At 32.0% G+C, this 24,505-nt stretch overlaps 1 protein-coding gene across 1 annotated transcript in view; it reads right to left on the reverse strand.

The window, feature by feature from the left end:
- LOC108776978 (nose resistant to fluoxetine protein 6) overlaps positions 1-22,623 on the reverse strand; it is a 24,423-nt gene extending 1,800 nt beyond the window's left edge. The window contains exons 1-7 of the mRNA XM_018543751.1: positions 22,353-22,623; positions 5,447-5,602; positions 3,877-4,097; positions 1,748-1,956; positions 798-1,053; positions 291-451; positions 47-215 (exon numbers count right to left, since the gene is read on the reverse strand). Coding sequence (XP_018399253.1) covers positions 47-215; positions 291-451; positions 798-1,053; positions 1,748-1,956; positions 3,877-4,097; positions 5,447-5,602; positions 22,353-22,623 — 1,443 coding nt within the window. The remainder of the gene's footprint in view (positions 1-46; positions 216-290; positions 452-797; positions 1,054-1,747; positions 1,957-3,876; positions 4,098-5,446; positions 5,603-22,352) is intronic.
- Positions 22,624-24,505: the final 1,882 nt, after the last annotated feature.

Consider the following 24,505-nt stretch of genomic DNA (forward strand, 5'->3'; position numbering starts at 1 on the left):
TCTCTCTCTCTCTCTCTTTATTTTGTACGTAAACTTTTATACCTACCATATTCTCAAATCCGAAATAATTATGAATAAATAAAAAATTCCGCCACCATGTTCTCTTACAGATTTCCGCGTGATTGGTCACCACCAGCGGCCACTGTGGTCCAGATCCAATGTACGGCATAATGTAAGTACAGAACAGTATCAGCGCTCCTAAAGTAGGCACTAGCCTGAAATCATCGTGCGTATTGAAAGAAAACTATTTTTCTTGTTTCATTTATTCGATTAAGACTATATATCAGTACCTTAGCAAACGTGACAGATATTCATTTTTGATGTCTAAAGCTCCAGATCTTTTCAATCTACCGATAAACGAATATGTCGTTAACAAACCGGATAGCATGATGAACGGATCAGTGTACAGACTAGCCACTCTTCCTAAGACGGTCCATGGTTTACCTAAAAACTACGTTGAAAAATTATCGTTTATTTCCAAGCAATATGCACCTATATGTGATAAAAATTAAGTTTGATTAATCACAATACAGTGGATGTGAAATTTTATTCACATGATAAAAAAGTCTAATATTCGTAAAATAAAATTATATTTCAATGATATATACATATACGTTCTTCATATTTTTATAACAAGATTATATTATAGAAAAACTTAAAGATTACAATTTCCAAAGTTTATTTTATCTGTGAGGAAGAGAAAAAAAAGAAGTCGAATACGAATATATTTTGAGTTTGAGTTTCTCGACTTATATATTCATGAATTTATATTTGAAAATGAATAATTTACAACGTACCTCGCTCATGTAAGTTCGGTTTACGTATGGGATAAAGAATACTGCCATGCTTTTGTGAGATACGAGCAATAAAGCGCTGTTCAAGAATCGGATACCGTGAAGCGACGCTATGTCGCCTTGCGGTCTTTCCAACGAGAATAATTTCAGGATGTTGCGCTTCAAAGAGAACGATAAAAGCAATTCGCTAGCCGGTATTTTGCAATGATCGTAGAATGCGGCTACAAGTGTCAGAACGGACACGGTGACAAAGAGGAGACTGAAAAGAACAACGTGAAAATTATTCAATTGATAAATGTAAATAGAAATGAGCATACAGTCACAACGCAACGTGTCATTCGCAAAAGTCATATATTTAAAAAGGAGAAAAGTATTTTACTCAATACTTTTCTCTTTTTTAGAAATGAGCATACAGCCACAACGCAAGACGTCATTCGCAAAAGCCATATATTTAAAAAAGAGAAAAGTATTGAGTAAAATACTTTCCTCTTTTTTAAATATATGACATCTTGCGTTATGTTTGTATGCTCATTTCTACATATTTATGTTTATTTACCATTGAGCCACCTTTTTACATTGTTTGACTGTTTATTCAATTGATACAAATTGTTATATTCAATTGTTTAATTTACTAGTTTTTAGTTTCGCGAAGGTTTGTAGTAAATGTTCCGTTCAAAAAAGTAGAGAATTCTAACGATTTGTGAAAGTGTATTGCAAAAATCGATAATGATGCATATTATTATGACTGAATAGATTAATTCGTTCCTATTTTATAATACAATATCTTAAGAAATTATTGTTGAAAAACTAATTGTATGATATAAATATTTTAAATAAAGTATTTTATTATATATAATATATTAAAAAGTATTGTTATATTAATATATTATTAAAATGATATTAATATAATACAACATTAAGACATGAATCAAGCAAGTATATAGTATCTTTACCTGGTGGCGACAATCGCTTTTGACAGAACGAGTTCCGGCCTTACTTGGCACATGTTCTGGTCCACTTGCAGCGAGATCTTAAGACCAGTCTGTGCTGTGTACTTTGAGATGGTATGTTGCAGAGAAGCTTTAACATCCTGGGCTGTGCATGATGCGGGTGTGCATATGGCCCAATTTACGTGGCTATAACGCGGCACTCTGTGACCGGGCTGAAAATACAAAAACTTTTATAACCTGTAATATTGCATTATATAGAATTGAATAGAAATTTAATAATTGTTTTAGCGAAATTTAATGTAGAAATTGAAATCGTTAGATTATGCTGACAAAAAGATTAATCTGTACCACAGACCTGCGAATTTCAATGTCATATCATTGCTGAAAAGATTAATTAGAACGATATAAATCTCGCCAAAAAGACGAGCTGATAAATTACGTTCTTGAGAATTACCATAATATTCTCTCTCTCTCTATTCGCAATGCAAAATTAATCCTGTTACGCAATTTCTCGCCTATTTTCCGTAATTTTTTTTTACAGAGGAGCGCGTCCGTGAGTGTCCGTAAAAAATTGCTATTATGTATCGTTTAATAAATATTTATAGTATACTGGGAAAAAATGTAGAAATGAAGAAACATTGGGGAAATCTGACATGTGTATTATATCGATTATGCATAACTGATACGATAATATGTTTTTTCCTGAGATGATCTTCCATGAAATCTTTCATAATAAGTGACCGTCGCGTCGGTCGGTGCGATGAGTTACAATATACTCGTCGCACAGGTGCTTTTGAGAGTTACGGAAGTCTATTAGAAGCATTCGATTATGAAAGACGCGAATAAAAGAGATAACAGACGTTTTATAAATCATATTTCCACGTTTCCATGAAGGTGAAACAAGCAATTCAGAAAATAATTGATGCATTTGCTCAGTCAAGTAACCATAATTAATGCTCTTGGGTCTCACTGTGAGCAGCGTCAACAGTACCGAATGATAAACATTAGCATCAATTTGATATGCGATACGCAACATTACAGACGATTGTTCTAACTTCACGTGTCGCATATTATTGTCTGCTATTATTATGTAATCAGATTGTCAATCTCTGAGCAAAACAAATTTCCTGGATGGTTCATCAATCCACATTCCTATGCGATTTGTTTTACGTTTATTTTAGAGCCTCAATTAAGGCTGCTTTTTTCCTCAACAGTCATCGAATTATGACGTTAAAAGCGAGGAATTATGTGATTTTTTTTCTTGTCTTATGTGTCGAAATAAATTAATTTTTATTTATGCTTTGAGATTATCCGTAAATATATATCGCAACAAATAATATTATAAGGTTTCTGTGACGTGTATTTTTTTAGAAGTTTGTGAAACAAATTTCTCATTTCTAAATTTAACTGGAATCTCTAGAGAACTATCAAAGATATTCTACCAGGAGACTTGAGCATTTCTTTCGGAGTAACTGTTGTTTTTTTACACGGTCCCCCGTTTTATTCTATTAAAATTCAACCTGTGTCACCTGTCAGAATCGCGAATAGCGTCTTTTATCTACATCCGGTCGCCAATGTCCCTCGACTTCGTAGATTTACATTATGAATCCTGCAGCACAGGATTCACGAGTCTATTTACATATTCATCAGGGATTAAATGTGTGCGCGCCAACGATGATCCGCTGAATGGTTAAAATGCCGGGAGCATTATGTTCGTGGGGAAATACCGATATAGAAATATTTTTCACTCGTTTCGATTTCTACATCCGATTTTTCGAATTAACTTCGTCGCGAATAAATTTTTCATTAATTAATTTTATTCGTTAATCCAATCTGTTTGAAAAAAAAAAAAAAAAAAAGAAAAATGGTAATTCCGCGAAAAATGTTCTCAAAATAGCTAGACTCTCGTGTACGAGCCGCCTGTATTATCGTAATCTCGCGTCATGTTGCGGGACAGCGAGTAAATGGTGAACAACTTAAGCGCACGATTTTTATATTCTACGTGCGACCAGTCATTCCGCTCGCGAACGTGAGATATCGCCATGAGATGCGGTGATTGATTGCGAAACGACACCGATCACATTAATTGGTTCGCATGGTGCATCGCGAAAATGCGCGCATTGTACACTTACGTCGGTCATGTTGCTGCGAAACGCGTAATGCGAATGCAGCAGGCGATGTAGGTATTTGAGGTCCGGCCGGGACTGATCGACGTCCAGCTGCAAATATGCCAGACAATACTGTCCCCGAATGCCATCCTTGCCCTCGACACCGACGCACTCGTCGAAGTCGCCGAATTGATTAACGTTCCCGCTCAGCAGTCCGGAAGGCACTTTCGCGGTCGCGTCATACACTAAAACGTTAAAAGCGATCAATATTACAAAAAATGAAAGGTGGGACCTATCCTCTGCGACTGTGAGAATAATCTTTACAATGTCCATAACATTAACTCAGAATTGAAGGTGAGTTTATTGGACCTACTTAATTACAAATCTCTGCGTCAAAAATGTTAAACAATTCAATTTTCCCAGATTTTGCAGGGAAAGAATTAAATTTTAAAGAAATAAACAAATTTCAACTGGAATTAGTTATATTTCTATCTACGATATTATTCGCATTGCGTTTAATGTCTATTCTTAATTTTGAGTTTTTAATATTTAAATGTTTGTAATAAGGCTCAATATGTTTTTAAACGACTAATATAGAGAAACAGGGCAATGGGAGTCAATAAATTAAATTAAAAATCTTTTTAAATTAATTTAATATATTGCGAAGAATATCACGTAATTATGGCGTTTCGTCCCAGCTTTAATATTTAATATTTATATTTGTTTCTAATATTTCTTTCATTGTGCGGCTCGAGCAGCTCCAGAAGATTAAGTAAACTCGATGAAAAATTTAGAATATCGAATATTATTTATCTATATTTGGAAGTTGCGATGTGATAATAATAATGTCCGCGTGACAGGTCGTTCGTAATATATAAAAAATTCCACACTGACGTGTACAGACGCAATGAGAATTCGGACACAAAAAAAAAAGGATTTTGCGACGACCGCAATATCTTGAAATCGTTGTAAAATCTCTCGTATCACGTACAGAATAATAACGAAGTATAATAATGAAGTATTAATCCTCGTCTAAGAATAAAATGTGATGTACTACAATCATTCAAGTCGCTTATGAAAGATCATTAAATATAAATTCGTTCGTCGTTTATTTTCGGTCAATTCGTGTTCAAGGATCGATAAAGACACGTTCCAAGTTCCGTTCTCGCAATCGTTCCGAAGGAGAACTTCACGAAACGAGGTTTCCGTAATTACCATCGTGATATAATTTGATTCCAGATTACGTAGTGCTATCTTTAGTTTGCTTTATATGAATCATGATTTCGAATGTGTGTGTACCACACTTATTCGTTGGACTTACTCGTAGATATAGGCACATTCAGGCAGGAGAAGGCTTTAGGGACTTTCAAAACTTCTTCCCTTCCGAATTAAAAGTTATGATTCACAAAATTCAATATTTTCCCATTCAAAATTAAGAACAAGAAAGAGCACTCTAAGCTCTAAAATATCCAAAGAAATAATTTATTAGCGTGAAAAATTGCTGTTTATGTGATAATAAAATTGATAGGTAAATCTTTTCTCTCGGAAAAAAAATCCTGAATATACTCATGATTGATCAGTATGCTCAACTTACTTTTGAGTGCCCACAATGTGAACTTGGCGAGCTCTTCGTGGAAGATATCGGCATGTCGTTTGCATTCCGCGCTGACACCTCCCGCACCGGGATCGTAAGGAGGAAGGATTTGCAATAATCTGCGTGCCTCGAAATCGATTTTCTCGGGGAAGTCCTCTGGAAAAGAAGATCCTTTTAATGCGAGGAATTCTTTCAATGCCTTTCAATATCTGGGAATGTCGGATATTCGCGTATTAAGCAGTATTAAGGAAGTTTACCCTTGATTTGTATTAAGTCGTGCGAAAGCAAAGAAAAACTTGCAAAAAATCGAAGGCCTTTCTCTCTCTCGGGGCTTCTCTCTTTCTCATGAATTAGTACATCACCGGGGGGATTCACGTAAATCGCTGGCTACGTGCCTTGTGTTCAAACACGAGCGAGGAACTTTATCAACGTAAAAGCTACGTTCGCCTGACATTGACATGATAATGCGAGAGCGCTATTAAGATACCTCCCGGCGTGCTTGTTCGCAAACGATGACGCAATTTAGAATCAAAGCGAAATTTTCGAGAAAGGTCGATGTACGATTCAGTCAGTCGGCATAATTCTATAGTGGGTATTATATAGAAAACGCTGATGTATCTGAAATGTGACTCGATCTACCTCGCAATGTTCAATAATGCAATCTGTATGATGCAGATTAAACTGATTTTTCAATTCGATGTTTTTTTTGTTTTCTTCTCTACTTCTTTCTCTCCTACATGGAAAGAATAATTTTTAGTATCTAAAATTTTGGTTAGATCTGAAAATAATTTTGGACTGTCAACAATAATTATATAGAACGCTCAAACATAATGAACAATTGTGCAAATAAAATTTTAATATTCTATACCAAGTTTAAGCTTGTTACAGAAGCATTTTGATGGTCTAATAAAATTATTTGTAGATCTGTAAATTTTTAAATATTTTGACAAAATTCTTTTTTCCGTCTTATGCGAAGTATTCAAAAAGCTTCGCGTTTATAACATAAAATTATTATTCGATAACTGAAAATTGATCTTGTAGCTAATAAGCTAATGAAATAATTAAACAAAATTGAATTGGATGATATATAAGGTCATTGATCTGTATCGAATGATATTACGCTGTATATAATTATAGCGAAATTTAATGTACAAATCTCCCGGAGTATTCCCAGATTAATCTTAAACCGGTACCATGCATAATTAATCAACTTGAAAAAGAACTTCTTAACAATTTACAGCATGTCAAGGATAATTATTTTATTAAATATATAAATATATAGGACTCTTAATATTCAAAATATAATGAGAAGGTAAAAGGCTAATAAGAGTCAAACATCCATAATTACAAAAAGCGTTTGATATTGAATCAACGTTGATGACATGTGTAGGCCTTGGGTTTCGGTTCTCAATAATAATTTGTCGAATGCATATTACAGCCAGCGTGTAAATAAAATTAAATATATAAATACAGGACTCTTAGTATTCAAAATATAATGAGAAGGTAAAAGGCTAATAAGAGCCAAACATCTATAATTACAAAAAGTGTTGGATATTGAATCAACGCTTTTTGTAATTATAGATATTTGGCTCTTATTAGCCTTTTACCTTCTCATTATATTTTGAATACTAAGAGTCTTGTATTTACATATTTAATTTTATTTACACACTGGCTGTAATATGCGTTCGATACATTATTATACATCTGAAGAGGGCCGAAACCCAAAGCCGAAACATGTTATTAGCGTTGATTCATTATCCAACGCTTTTTGTAATTATAGATGTTTGAATCTTATTAGCCTTTTACTTTCTCATTATATTTTAATTACTTTATAATTATAACTAATTATAATATGCGAAAAAAATAATTTTGCTGCAATATAATAACTAAAAACTTAGTAAGATACAGATCTGAAAATAATTTTGTTGTATCGTTAAAATAATTATGTAGGATATTTAAATATTATGACCAAAAGGAAAAACAAGCAAAAACATCTTTGACATTCTAGCAACTAGCTTTAATATTCTATTAATAATTATTTTAATAGTTTACTAAATTTATTTTCAAATCTGTCTAGTTTAATTTTTAACAAAAGATATTTTAACAAAAATATTTTTTTTCATGTAGTATTTTATTGTAAAATATCGAAAGAATTGATCAGAATCTGATAAACACCGATGATGCAATTATTTTTGTAGGGTACCTGCTAGATTAAATATAGAATATAAATCAAATTTCAAAAGCGTAGATGTTCGAATAGAAAGTAGTGTTGCATGATTATCGTGATTGCATCACGGGTGCGTCGTATTATATACTCTCTGTATTGGTTAAATGCTTACACGTTAATATGACAATTAACATAATACCTTAACGATACGGTTTGTATTTCTAAGTCTTCGATATATTATACTTTGAATTTTATTACAGCTATCGATTATCACTTATTCGCGAGCTCGCACGATTTCGAGCATCCTCATTGCCTGCCGGTCTTTCCATGGCAGCAGATAATCGACCCGGATTCCATTGTTCCATTGAGGATACGATGACATTTTCTCGCGGTAGTATGAGGCAATCGAACTAAAAAATAGAGCCGGACATCCACAGAGAGTACGAGCCGACGTCGCGTCGATGTCGAAATCGGGACGCAGCGCGGCGGTCTCCGTGCGAACGGAATCACTTAGCAATTGCGGTTTACCTGCCCGGATCGATTGTGGCAATCTGCTATAAAATGCGACACGCATAGATGTACAGTGTACGCCCAGTAAACTCAACTAAAAACATAACATTAATACAGCTATTATTTCCAGGATTGGGGAAGTTATTTTGCAAAAATAATTAGTTACAGTTGTAGTTTTTTTTTTCTTAATAAGTTATTATACAGTTGTTGCGTGTATGTGCGTTTGTGTTGCAAGTTATTTTAAAAAGTAACAAATTACAGTTATAATTAATTTTTCGTTAATTTTGTGCATTACTATTTTAAATACAAAAATTTTATACATTCTTAACGCTAGTAAATTATATTATTATTGTACTAAACATTCAATTGTATGCTATATTATACTTGGAATAAAAATAATGGGAACAATATTAAAATGCAATCAAACATTAAAAGCTCAATTCTTAATATAAACATTAAAGAGTGTGATGATTTGATCGAGGATAAAGATATATTCCAAGCAATAATTACTGATTGTTTATTAAGTTTTATTTTGGTCAACTCAATATTAAAGAACAAAAGATTTGATACAAAGTAATTATTAAATTATATAATAGTCAATTGATGATCAAAAACATATAACTAATTATAGGTTGAGTTACAGTTATAAATGAGAAAAGAGAGAAACACAAAGTTAAATTATAGTTACTGAAAAAAGTAACTCTAATTATAACTTCGTCACACGTAATTAGTTATTTTCCAATTCTGATAATCTCATTAAACTCAGCAATGTAAACTGTTACGTACAACATGTGTTATATTGTTGAGTATGAAATTATAACATTAATGTTATGTTGCGCTCAGTTGGTGTTTAATAAGCAGTAGTCAAAGAGAGAGTGATTCGTATCGTTAATTTATTTGCAAGAGCTCTCTCTGCGTTTGGGCGTTAACCTTGTATTCAAACTTCTTCGTTTTACATCCGTGTAACTAAATTTTCTTGTGGGTTGTACAATATTTAAACAGGCTTACGTGATAATGACACAATTTACGCTCGTTACGCAAGGTCTAAGTTAAGTACGTTTCACTTTACTATCAAATCCAAACCCGAACCGGTTTGACGGTCAGATAGATGATAGCCAGATATAGTTGATCCTGTTGCATAGCACCACATGCGAGACGCATGGTAATTAGAGAACGCTCTTAAGCAGAAATCTCGTGTTGTGCGCGCAAGCACGAAATCGTATTACGAAACGCGATAATGATCGGCGGTGTCAACCTATCGTGTAAGTATCTTTACATCTTCCATTGTGATTTACAACGTCTTGTTGTGAAGGCAATTAACGGATGGGCAGGGAGGGTCGAATACGTAGGTACTTGTGTATCTTCATTATAGCTACTTGCCAACCGCTCAGTCGTTGATTTTATGCATCATGAAGAGATAACTAAAATACAATAAATTAATGATTTATTCACGCTTGAACAAAAAATCGTCTGTTCTTTTCAGTAGTTCACAATTCAATCTCTATTTAATTCAACCAAAATCGTTGGGTATGATTATTATTAATTACCGAACAAATAAATCGCATCTTAAATCATTCCGTCCGCTAAAAGCGAATAATATTTCAACGTTTATTTCATATGGAACGAATTCAAAATCACATAATATTTTATTCAATTAGTTCATCAATATGCAAGATGATAACAATCTAAAAAGAATTACCATACTTATTACATTACAATCAAATAACAAATTTATTCGAATACGCAGCATTAAGAAAAAAAACAGTTACACGACTATAAACGTCATATCGGTTACCGCGGAATGTTCATAAAACTAACGTTACATTACGACACGTTGTGTGGACATTGAACATATCTCTCTCTCCTCTCCCCCTCTCAATTGTATTGCAAATGTATACGTTTTACATAGATGCGTCCTTGTTTATTGATTACACACAATTCACACGTTGGACATTTACAATAAGCGAACATTCCACCGAATTTGCTTCACAGCAAGGACTTTCCACCGAAAGTGCCAAAGAATCAAGGCGTTTCTTTATATGCATCTTATTTTGAGGAATTTTGTAAACATCATAACGCATCTGCAAATAATGTATGTAAATGGTATAAATGCATATTTATTCATATCCATCCTATGATATACTGAAAAATATGTTTTGATTGTACCAACAAGAAGTACAAACAAAACAAATTCATGATCATATGAATTAGAATTCTGATAATCGTATTTTTTATTATCTCTATATATAATATTTTATTAAATTAAGAGTATGAGTTGTATTTTAAGTCTAATTGAATTTATCATAATTTCAATTAATAACAAGATTTATTTTTTAGTATACTCTTCCCTAATATTTGTATCTTTTGATAACATTCCTTTCTAAAAGGAAATAACAATACGTCTCTAAAAAAGTGTTTTTATTCTTGCGAAATGAGCTGTAGCAGCTCTCATTCACAAAAGAATGAACTTAATCAATAAACACAATGTATTCCTAGTCTAAAATTAAATATGTCACAACATTTCCACAATTTTAATCTTAATTTGACTCTTACGTCGCCCTTTCATTGTTATTGATTATTATTTATATAAAGAGTTTTTGTTATTTTTCAATTTAATGTTAATCAATAAAATACTTGATTCGATACGCATCTCTTGATATTATATCAACTTGTAAAATATACATCGTATAAAATTCAGTGAAATGCTTAGTATATACTATACACATAAATTTCAGATAATTAATTGATCACGTATCGATTTATCTTTTAAATTCTCGTTCACAAAAATTAAAGCAGTTAAGAAATGTAAATTAAGTAGTCTTGAACTTTTTGATACTTTTGTTAGATGTTTTAGTGATGTTTAAAATTTGATTCTATTAATTATTATTACTCATAGTTTTACATTTGAAAGAGTTCTTACTTCTAAATAAGGATCTTTTTGGACCGTACATCTGAAAACTCAGCAAATAAGAAATAGGAAATACCGGCTATAAAGATCGAAGTTGGATCTGTTAATGATTTAATTATTCAATGTGAATTAATATATACCAGGCAACGCTCATAAAAATAACTCGTTACCGTTATCGTTACTTAAAATATAACGAATCGTTACTTTTTTTCTTGACACTAATAGAATGTTATGTGCAGATTTTTTTTGATAAATGTAAAAAAGATATTAAAATTATATTTTTTAATAGAGAATGTATGTGTGTGTATGTGTATATGTAGGTATACATATATAATTATATACATATAATATAATTATATATATTCATATTTATTAGGATAGAATCTTACGTGATCTCGCTGATCTCATCACTACAGTCTACATATGCTATATGTTAGTCCATAGGTGCGTTCCGTTTCACGCATAGTGCGTATGATACATCATTTTATTCTTGTTCATAACGCGCATAATGTAACAGAAAACGCAGCCTATATGTGTGAACTATGAATACAATGAAAAAAAGGCGTCGTGATTATGTGATTAAGACCCGATTGCACCAACGTGATTTCGATTTTAAGCGAGACTTAAACTGTCTTTGTCTCTGTCTTTCTTTCGACTTTAATACAAGGTAGATAGAGTTTTAAGTCTTGCTTAAAATCAAGTAATATAAGAGAGCCAATCAGACCTATTCCTTTAACGTCGCATCTCTATTTTCTATAGCTCTAGTTAACGACTAAAATTTTTACGTGGCTAAAAATAAAGTATAACGGCAAAAGTAACTAGTGAAATCATTACCATTACCCCAAAAATGTAGCTGCGTTACCATGAACGTTATTCCAAAGAAAATGTAACGTCGTTACCTACTCGTTACCGAAAAAAGTAACTTGTAACGGTAACGACGTTACAAATAACGCGTTATCTACCAATCCTAATATACATACTATAACATATGTACACTCGTGGACAATGAGGTTTCAATACTTTTTTCTTAATGGATTTCGGAATTCAGCCTAATCGAATGGTTCTTACTCATAGATCTATGTATATAAGTAAGAACAAATCGCTCGGTAAACTGTATTTAAGAAAAATATGTTGCAATCTAATGAAGTGGACAATGGTCCATGAATGTACATGCATTTATATCAAACTTGAAAACTCAGCCAAACTACTGAAATAATAACAATAATAATATAATACAATGTACATAGGGCTTTTGGAGTCGGTGCCGGATTGAATTTCACGCTACTGATTAATACAATTATAAGAGAAAACCTGTAGGCTCATATTTGATCTTCAAATCTTCAACAGAAGATCCTTGATCTAATTCTAATGTAGATTTTTTGTTACCCATGTATGTCGGTTTTGTCTAACATTGAGTTATCTGTATGTGTCGTGTGTATTGTATTCTTGTAATAGATATTGCTGTGAGATATGTGTCTTTCTCAACATGTATAAATGTTGTCCAATGCAGTTGTACAGTTAAGTGGTATTGGAAAACCTCGAACTGAAATTTCGTTATGTAACAACCTAACTATGAAATGGTTAAATTATGGTAAACGTTCGCCACTCACCTAACAGGAGTATCAGTCACAGTGATGTCGTGAATATCTATTGTATATAATAATAATAATAACTTTATTGTGTATACTGTTAACACTACACACAATATAATTAAACAATATATTACAGAACAATAAGAAGAAATGTACAAACAGTTGCTCTGATATTAAAACTTTAAGGCAATATATCGAGTAATCTCCGACCGAAATACAGGAGGCTGTGAGCGTAAAGCAGATGACAAAGTATTATAAAATTTTACTGCAGTGTAAGAGAAGGTACTCTGAAATTTAGATGTGCGATGAATAGGGTGACATGAAAGTTGATATTGCTGACGATCAGGTAGAGTACTTGAATGAGAGTGCACGTTGAAATGGATTAGCTTACGAAGATATCTAGAGGAGTATTAATACGAAGAACATTATGAATCAGGCAACATAAATGAACTATGAAGCGTTGGAAAATATTCAGCCAACGAGAGCGTTGAAAACAAGGAGTGATATGATCACATTTTTTTCTATCACCATAAGAAAAACGAAGACAGGATATAATATATTTGATATAATATTTATTTTAATGTTCACATTATAAAAACTGTATAGATAGATAATCTTTTCATATGTGTCATCCGTTAATGTACAATCTTAAATTACTGAAATGATATCACAATTAAATTTTTATGCTTAATCAGCATCTGTTAAAAATATCTTAATATGATGGAAATCTGTAATTAAATTTATTTATTGCGAAAAATATTACCTCGGAATCGAACCCAAATCTTTATAGCATTCCGTGCGAGTATCCTAAGTCTTTAAACTACAGAGGTAAATTAAAATTTATTTATTTATAGATTTCCAGCATATTAAGATTTCTTTAATATTATAGATGCCTATTACGTATCAAAATTGAATCGTGATATTATTTCAGTATAGTTTAACTGCGTTCAAGTCCGATAAAAATTTTTAGCGCGCTATTTAAACGATTACAAATGAAGAATTGGGCAGAATAAAGGCATAATTCTACTTAGGCCCTTTTTTCGGAAATTAGTGCAAATAAACAAAGAATTGATATTGCTTACATTAGTAAAATATGAATCATTTCGATTGTTCTATGGTAATGAAAACGATATAATCTTTGGAAAAAATGCCTTAATCGACTTTGGCTATTTTCCGATCTTATATTAAGATTTTATATTAAGGTATAATACAGATTGTTTTTGTTATGTAGGAATGTGTCATTCAGAAATGGCAAAAATGGAGTATTCCGACGACCTTTTTTTAGATAATTCGATATCGACTTATAGCTGATTTTATAAAAAAAAAAAAAAAAGTTAAAAATTGTATGTAACATATTGTTTAATCAATTGTCGAATTGTTAAAAATTGTCATAGAATAACGAAACTAATCCCATTAAAAAGCTGAAGATTTCAGCTTTTCAACGCATTTTGGTCAATTTCTGTATAATAATTAGTTCAAAAGTTATATTTCTTGTGCGCGCATGCGACGCTCTATTTCGCTTGATGTCTTGTCGGCGCGCTCCGCAAACTTCACTGCGTAAAGTACATCTTGCATAATTTGAAAAGTATTGCTCGTACGACAAAAAAATTTGCAGAACTTTTTCTATAAAACTTTTTCTATAAAATTTTCCGCTCTTTGATTTTCTTCTCTCATATTTTCTTAATGAAATTGATATTTACCGAGATATTTGCAAAAAAAAAAACCGAAATTTGAGCCCTATTTGTTTAATTATTTTTCTTAACGTAACAAAGACATTACAATTGATACTATTCCCATTTATTGTATAATAAAAAAGTAGCAAGTTATTTTAATTTTTATTAAAATCAAGATTTTGTAATTAGGTCTTTATTCCGTCCATCCCTTGAAATATAGTATGTATATATGCATATAATGTATATTTTATATATATATATATATATATATACATTAATTCACATTGAATTATTTAAGCATTGAAAGATCCAGGTCTGATTATTATGGCTAGTATTTCTATTTCCTAATTCTTATTTTGTTTTCTAATTGATATAAGAAACGCATTCATAGATATCGATGAATTTCACCTGTCAATTACTTTCGACAGAGACAACGAAGGCAATGATTACATGGCATGTTACTTAACTATGAGTCGGTACAATCCCTATAATGGTATTTATTAGGGATTTCTAATAATAGCTGTACGAAAACAAGTTAAACTTTCTAAAATATTAACGACGCGAGTCTATTAACATAGAACACAGTAACATACTTTGTTATTTATATCCGACCGAAATTTATTTTTAAAAGACCTTGATTTAACAGGCTGACCCTTCTCCCATGAATTTATACCTATGTTCAAATCTATTAAATTTATCAGTCTGAAGGTCAAGTTTCTCAATAGAAAATTTCTACTAAAACGCTCCTTGTATAGATATGAATTTGAATCAAGAATTCTTTTGAAATTCCAATACAAGTATAAATATCTACATGAATTTTTGGCAATTGTTGATACGCAAATTATGTATTCATAATGCGAAAAAGTATAATTCGCAACCAATTGGAATGCACTTATTAAACAAAGTCGAAGAAGAGATGTAAATGTCTGTGTGCGTAATTTGAACTTAACTTCCGCACTCATTCAATCAAAACATTTGTTTACTTCAATTTTGTTTAGTAAGTACGCACTAATTAGTTGTAAATTATATTTTATCACGTTATGAATATGTGTAATTTAGACATCACAATCGCGGAAGCTAACATAAGTGTTTTAATGATATTAAATTTTTCAAGCCACAAATATTACTATCTTATTTAATTTATTATTTAATTATCGAAATTGTTATACATGTATTAATGATTGCTTAAAATACCGAGAATCCAACAAGAATGAATGGCATGCAAGGATCAAGTTTAGTGAAAATCAGATTTGCATTTTTAATTTAGGTGAGTTCAAGATATCTTATGTTTCAAGTGTGTATCGTTATAGATGTAGGTATGATAATAACCTTGAACCTTCCAACTACTGTCGTGTTCCTGACCTTTCTTCGGTCCATTAGTAATACTGTGTGTCACATGGGTTGCATAATGCAGTAATATTTACCTTCCGCCTTCAAATGAGTTGCGAGTAACGCTTAGAAATTCGGAACGAAATTAAATAGCATATTTTGATTAATGACATACGATGTATAGACGAAGTTCAATTGTAACGAACATTGATCGTTGGTTAATTCCACAATTACATGTAATTTACTTTCTGATTCTACTTGTGACGATGTCTTCATCAAAGAACTCTCGATCCTTCTTCGATTCTGTAATAATTTAATATGTTGAGACATCGCACTGTCCACGTATTTCTACCATCGGTCGCGTCGGCAATAAGAAGCCTGAATTAGAAGACGTGACGACGATACGTCCATATATTATATGCACGGCTGGACCTAATTTTTTTTAAGCCGACTGCTTTTAAAATTATACAGCAGATCAAGGTGAATTACATTCTCTGTCAAAAAGAGGTTTAACGCAAGTTGCATAGAAATGTCAAGGTAATAGTAAAGAATTAATAATGTGACATTTAAACTCGTTCTTTGAAATATTGTGTTTTGTTTTTAGTTTTTATATAAAATATCTGTTCTCTATACCGAAATCTGATTCTCGATTATATACATATACATATATATATGTGTGTATATACACGTAATCGGAAATGTATTAAAGATATAACAATTGAAATCGGATATTGTAAATTTTGTAGTTATCGAAAAACGGTATAGAAATCTGATCTTTCTTTTTTCATTGTTGGGGATTATTGACTGCGAAATATTTTTTAAACTTGTCAAGAGATGCTAAATCTATAAATATATTTTTTTTCGTGTTATATATAGGGGAGATTGGGCTAAAAGTAATAGGGGTAAGTAGTAACACTTAAATAAAAAAATGTTATAAACATGATATGAAATTATAGATAAAGACAAAAGTCTATAGTGGCACCATCTATTGTTTAATGACAATCAGAAGCGCACGCATCATCATCGGGCGTAGGTATGTGCAAGAGGTTATTGAAAAATACATGTAAATAAACTTCACAATTTTTTGTAATTTTGGTCTCGGTTTTTATACATTTACCTTTGAGTAACAAATAATATATCTACATATACAATAGTATATATATATATATATATACACAATAGTATATATATTTATATACAATAGTATATATATGTATCTACATATATGTAGTGTTTGATATTATTACTTATCCGAATGGTGTTACTTTTAACCCCAGATCCGGGGTTAAAAGTAACATCTACGAAATATAATAAAATCTAAAATTATATATAGTTAAAAGAAAAATATCTTTTACATCTGTATAATATTTTCAGTCTAAGAAGTCATAGTTTAAAACTAACTATTCATAATTTATTAATTTCAAAGTGATAAAAAATCTGAGCCTGTTTTACAAAAAATGTTACAACTAGCCTCACTCTCCCCTATACAGTGTGTTTCATTTTAATCGCCCCAGGCAAATATCTCGAAAAATGTGGAGGATACGAAAAAATATTTCAGACAAAAGTTGTATAGTTTCGAAAGGGACATAAAATAGTGCTATTAATTTGACCTTGAATAATTGTGTGAAGGCCACATAAAAGTCACTTTTAATTTCTTAAATGGAACCGCCCATTTTTCATTTTATTTTCTTACCTCGAGAGCTTTTCAAAACACTCTAATAAAATATTTTTCATTAAATACTTTTCGAGTTATAAGGCTTGAAAGTCACCGTACCACTGGCATTAACATTACCCAAGGTGTCCAATGGACGGCTAAAACTTCTTGAACGTTGTTCAGGATCATGGTCTGGATAATATTTGTCAAGATCAAGGCTACTGGAGGTTGTGCCTATTATTTTCATTTTTGCACAGAAAATTCATTTTTATAAAACGTAAAAATGAAAAAAAGAGTTACAACCTCCATTGGCCTTGATCTTGTCAAATGTCATCCAGACTATGATCTTGAATAACATTCAAGAAGTTTTAGTCATCCATTGGATACAGACATCTTGGGTGATGTTAATGCCAGCGATACAGTAACTTTCAAGCCTTATAACTCGAAAAGTAACTTATATAATAAAAAAATATCTTATTATAGTATTTTGGAAAGCTCTCTCAAGGAATCTCCAAGAAAATACAATAAAAAATGGGAGGTTCCACTTAAGAAATTAAAAGTGACCTTTATGTGATCTTCATACAATAATTCAAGGTTAAATTAAAGGTCTGTCTAATGACCCCCTCGAAACTATACAACTTTTGTCTAAAACATTTTTCCGTATCCTCCACATTTTTCGAAATATTTATCTGGAGCGATTAAAATGAAACACACTGTGTATATATTATATATATGTATGTATTATATGTATATACTCAACCTAAAAAATAAGAGCTTCTCTTTCTGTATCGATGAGTAATTCAAATTTTTTTAAATTTCTAATATAGCAGAAATTTTTATTTATAATGTCAAAGATTCTCAATATTTTTCTATTATTGGTTCTATTTTAGCGATATTTATTATTAGGTAAATTATATCGGAAAAAGTAAAGATACATTCATTTATATACAATTAATGCCTGAACCATTCTTTTAATTTATGAAATGTAAATAGGTCGAGGAAAATCCGGTGGTTATAATTTTTTTCAGTATTGAGAAATATTGAGCAATTGTTGTTGCACTACTTTACATTAATAAAATAAAAAAAAGAATATACTTAAGTAAATATTGCAAACATAATTTTTTGATAGAATCTGAATTTGCTAATCACTCTGCTCACGTATACAGACTCAATAAAGTCAACAATAAACTCAAAAACTCTTTTTGGGAGAGGAATTTAGTTATAGACGATATCCCCCTCCATGATCAAATTCCAATTTCAAGTCTGATTCTCTCTTATATAAATCAGTATTTGTTTAACGGATATAATGTCGTGTCCATGACTCACACACTTAATACAGCGCGGTGTGCAACGTAAAATTATATTATTTAATCACATTACGCAAATAGTTAAAGGTTAAATCAATTAGAAAACATTGTAACACAAGTCTATTTGTTATTGTTATAATCGAACTGTAAATGATAGCTTATTGATATACCTGGCAAGCTCGTTATAGTGCATTATTGCAAAAACATCTTAGATTAGCAAAGTAATCGTTTAAAACGGCTATATTGTAGAATACAAATTCTTCTGATTAAAAAGACATTAAATGATAAGAAATCGAAATTGAATAACGTCCGATGAAAAAATGTGGCAATAAAAATCCGGAATTTTTAATCGTTCCTGATATAACTTTTGTCGTAGTCACCAAGTCTAGTTTGTGAATTCCGTTTTGTAGCGAGTCATTAAATATAGCGGGTAAAGAATACCGTCTACATCTTCTTTTCTTGCTGCATCTATAGTTACGCCCATAATTTGGTTAATAAAACCGGTTTCTAATTGAATTCATATAGCTTGAACTATATATAGCTTGTCAATTAATAAACTACACATAGACATGTTTTTACCATCATAATCGTTCTCGTCGCGTGACTAGCTTGTATTTATTATTAATGGAAATGCAAACGGATCTAGACGCGTATAATGACTATATGTATTTGAGCTAATTATCAATGAGAATGAAATTATGTTAATTACGGTATATTTTGATGATCTGTCCTGCGGAGTTATAAAGCATTAAAAATTATTCTCGAAAATCGTCTAAGGCCGATGTTCATAATTTATTTTATATTTAAGATCATTTTAAATAAAATCTTAAGATGACGTAAATCATAATTACAGAACCGTGCTAACATCGTAAGACATTATTTAGAATAGTCTTGAAACAAGAACCGAAAATTATGGAAATACCAGTCTGACATTAAATTTCTGTCATGTTATAATAATCATCTGTGTGATTTAGTAATTTTAATATACTTTTAATATATCCATATTTTGATCTTCCGGTAATGTGATTTTAAGACATAGTTGATTTGTTTATTGTGAATTTCAAGAAAATGAATAAATAATAGGATATATCGCCTATCTAAAAAAAAACTTGGTAATATTGAGATTGTGTATGTACAAGGACACTAGTTGTTTGTTTCATTGCAAGGACGAATAGATGCCTTTTCCATGCCCTCAGGGACTGTATTACAAACCGCGTAAGATTTTATGTAAATAAAAAATTTAGGTGTTTTATATCTTTTTGACGTTAATTTTAATAAGTATAAAGACTTTTACGTTTAAAATAGATTTTTCTGTATTTTATATCATTTTTACAATAATTTAATTGCAAAATCAATATTTATGAAAATACATCAGACATACATAATTCACAAAATATTTGAAATTAAAGAAGAAACTCCAGAAAGACTCGATAAATTAAAGAAATGCAGAAAATTCAGTTTGCTGTTGGTAAAATGAATTATATACCTATATTTATATGTATTATACCTTATATGTTAATATAATAAAGAGTTAAGTATATAAGGATTCATGTGTGTGTGTGTGTTGAGTCAAAATCCACAAAGATACAGAATATAGCGTAAAATATTTAATTTAAATTTAAATTTAGTAAGTTATACATTAAAAATATATATATTATGGATTCCTGGATTTAATGTTTCCGAACGGCATAGTTTACTAACAGTTTCCATTGAAAGTATGCTGAAATGTCGACATGTCTTTCGTGAGTTGATTTCCTATATTGAAATCTTTAAGACTTTTATTATGTCATGCTGCAAGTACTGTAGTCACGTTCGCTCGTGCATCGACGCATAATACGTACGATACCATCACTAAAAGTCGTCCTCAACATCGCACATGTCAAAATATATTGGCATTGCTTTCTTTGATGTTTCGTAAATTTTGGTAATAGCCTGACACTTAACACTAGAACTGTCGATCATTTCGACTTCAAAAATTAATAATCATTTCAATTTTTTTGTTTTTGGTTTAGATATGCATTATTAAAAATATGTGAATTAAAAATATGTGAAATATTAAAAATATGTGAATAAAGTATAAATATACTTTATTATATAAATTCCAATGATACAAATAATGCCAAATTAAATTTTTGTTAACCGAAAATAAGGATAGGAAATTACTAAATTGACAGGTTTAGCGAGATACAATTGGCAGTTTCAGTATTGTATTAAGATACAAAAAAATCATTATGACTGAACATACGACTTATACATTCTAAAAAATATATGGATTTAACATATTGTTTAATCTCATTCTGTTAATGTTGATATAAAAATCAACATGGATTTAACACCACTGCAAATTTTATCATGGTGATGTTTCAGCAGCAATACGGTGAGAATTATAGGTATAAACACCGCATGTCTGGTGTTAAATTCACACTCATATCTTTTAGAGTATACACATACGATTATCACGTCTTCTTCAACTAAGCAATGATGTAAAAAAAATAATTAATTAACATAAATAAAAAATTGATTAAGTACGTAGTACAATTAGTATTAATCACGTAGTACAATTTAAAGAATTTAAAGAGAATGGGGTTTATCAGTTTTGGCTTCCGAGAGACTCATATGTTGCAGAGTATCAGTACGGTAATTAAGGTCAATACGTTTTCTGCGGATGCATGCATTCCTTGTCGCTCGACTTCAATAAGATACGTCAATAAAGAATCTTCCGTTGAGGTCTTGATTACACTCGTGCAAGTCAGATCTCACTGTACTATATTTATATCGAAGACAAAGAAATCATTTTCTTCTTCTATCGAGACTTGCTTGTAGTTGTTTGGACTTTCTCAGAATCGAAAGAAGGCACAGTCGATACTCTCCGAATCTTACGCACTCGTGAATCAACGTGATCGGCATCCGTGCGGTACGCGCACTTGGCATGAATGCATATGAACGGCCTTCGATTTATAAAAGTACGATTACACGTTTTTTCAAACTCACGAGGGAAATTTAGTATCCACAGATCATCGTTTTGTTAATCGCGTGGAAACTCTCTCGATATAACTCCCCGTCATAAATTTCGATGAATCGTCGAAGTTCACCATTACTTAGTGCTCAAGAGGCATAAGTATTTACTCCTTTCCACGTGCCTGATCGAAGGTTAATAGGATTTTGTTAATTAAGAGAATCGTCAGCATACGAAAGGTGTGAATTTTGATTGCCACGAGTGGATTTTACAGTTAACGACTAATGTTTAAAAGATGAAGTCGGTGCTTGCGCTACAAATGGCGATATGCTCCGCGTTGCGTCGGTGCAACTTGTCTACACGTCCGTCAACAAGTTTAAAATTATTTGTTCGCTACGCGAGCACGATTTGCTTGATTAAAAATGTACCGTTTTATACGAAAATCACTCGTTTATTCATTTAGTCTCTCACTGAATTCGAGATTTGTGATCCTTTCGCGACTTTTTAATATTTAAATTAAATTAAAATATATTTGCATTAAAACCATTTATAGCGATGAGTATCAAATAGCGAAACTGAAATCATAACAGCCTATCGTGTTTTTCAGAGCAGATGAAATGAACAATTCTCGGAATAACTATAATTTCGACATTTTTATTCTAATCTTCGCAAAATATACCTGTATCCTTACGAGATATGGTTGGCGAAATGTTAGATAATTTCACAATTTGTTACGAATTCATTACGAAATAGATATTCTACTGTCTCTCCTGTAAGAATAGAACGTAATAGAGCTCTGATATCGCTTACCATAGTGCGGATTCGTGTGATGCACTTCCGGCCTGTCGTCACTCCATATAACTTTCTCGGTGTCGATCGTGTAATTACCGAGGCTGCTGATCAGCTCGACGAAAGTGAAGTTCTTAGTCGTGTCGGTCTTGTTACGCGAAAGCACGCGGAGTATGTCCTCCTCCTCGAAGGTAGCGAGACTGTTCGAGGATGTCAAGACTTCCACCGGTGACTCGGCACGCGACAGACCGATCAGACTGAAAATCGCCCAAATCCTCACAAATGTCCCCATTTCGCCCCTCCCACAAACGTGTCGCCTGATGACGAGTGTCACGCAGGTTTAATTCTTTCGTACCGCGATCGTAGGTCTCTTTCAAGATATCGATACGGTATGGACGATCGATCGTTGGATCACGTTCGCATTTGCGCGATCGTCATTGGGAAATCTCACTGTCTAGCCCTTTTGTGGGAATTATTCGAGTCACCGAAAACGCTCTTTTCCCCGAGAAAGTGATAGAGTCGTGAACGAGACCGCTCGAAGGAATGACACGCGGGCTGTATTCGAATTTATTCACGATCTCCGAATTGCCCGGCTGTTCGAACGCGAGCTTTACGAGTGATCGCAGCTCGATCGTAGAACGACGAAGTCACCTGTTCCACCTTGCCGATAGGGAGGCCGAGAAGAGGGGTGGATACCATACCGCACACACGTCGTTCGCTCCCACTCTTTCCGTTTCGAGGACCTCGCGTCGAAAAAAATCATGTGAATAGATGTAACTGCGAGCAGGAGTTGTTTACGGACCGATGAAATGCCGCCTCGTGTTAATGGTGTTTGAGAAAGCGAAAAAGAATAGGACTATTCGCGTTGCTTGCACCTTTTGTACTCGGTGTGTCTTCGCTTTCTCTTTCTCTTCAACGTCCGAATATATATATTTATTTCTTTTTAAGCGTACATTTTTGGGGGATTTCAAGTAGCACAGAGATAATGACCATGAAATATTTATGAAATTTATCAAAATTCCGTGAATATTAGTTTGAGATTCTGTTCGGGACCATTTATACTCAAGGATATATTGAGTCACGTTTTTCGGCTGGTTTTTTATTCGCTCGAGGGCACTTATTAGAATAGACGAGAGACAATGAACCAAGAAATAATAGAGTCCAAATTCCTGGAACATCGCTTCGAAGTTCGAGTCTGTGAATTGATGACACATTACGTTTTTCGACTGGTTTTTTACCCGCACGAGAACACTCGTTAAGAAAGAGAGGATTTCTTATAAGAATTAAAAAGAAAAATACTTGACATTTGGAGATTTCTATAGACACAGCTAAAGGAAATTCCCGGGGATCTCCCTGTGACTAAACGAATTAAACGATGTATAATATTTTGAGAGATAAACTTTTAATACCCGAGCGAAAATACTTGTTAAGAAAGAGAAGATTACTTATAAAAAAGAGAAAAAACTTGGCATTTTTCTATAGATACAGCTAAAGAAAAAAATTCTCGAGGATTTCACTCTAACTAAATGAATATTGAGTGACGTACAATATTTTAAATTTTAAGATTTGCGATATTGTAAAGTGATTATTTTTAATTCTGTTATTTGCGTTTTTTGATAATTTAAAATTTCTTTTACTATTACTACTCTTTTTTTTTTACTACTCCTTTTTGACTATTTCATTAAAAAGAAAAAATTTTAAAAAATTTCTGACTCTTAATTTGTCTTTCTACTTCACCATTAGTTTTAAACTAAGAGTCCTTTCCTTTATTTATTATTTTGTTTTTAAATTTTGAATTTTTGATAAAGTATCAATTATTAACGTTGTCGCAGTTATTTATACGATTGCCTTGAAATGATTGTACATTTGTCACGGATTAAAAAAAATAATAATTTCTCCGTATTTCAAAAATAACGTACTCCAGCGTGTACTTGAAAATGCACGCGTGTGAGAACATCGAATTGACGAGTTCAAGGTCAATGTGAGAAAGTGAATCGTATATTTGAGGATAGAGCGATTACAAGGATTTATATAAGAGAATGAATCGTAGTTCGTAAAGTATTTCGATAAAAGGGAAAATTACGTTGCTCCGTTACTGCATTGTGGTAATCAAACGAGTGCCGTCCGTAACGAGGTGCCGTTGCAACAAGAACGCATTTAGATTCGATATTGTT

The sequence above is a fragment of the Cyphomyrmex costatus genome, unplaced genomic scaffold (assembly GCF_001594065.2).
Source record: "Cyphomyrmex costatus isolate MS0001 unplaced genomic scaffold, Ccosl1.0 scaffold398, whole genome shotgun sequence".
NCBI lineage: Eukaryota > Metazoa > Arthropoda > Insecta > Hymenoptera > Formicidae > Cyphomyrmex > Cyphomyrmex costatus.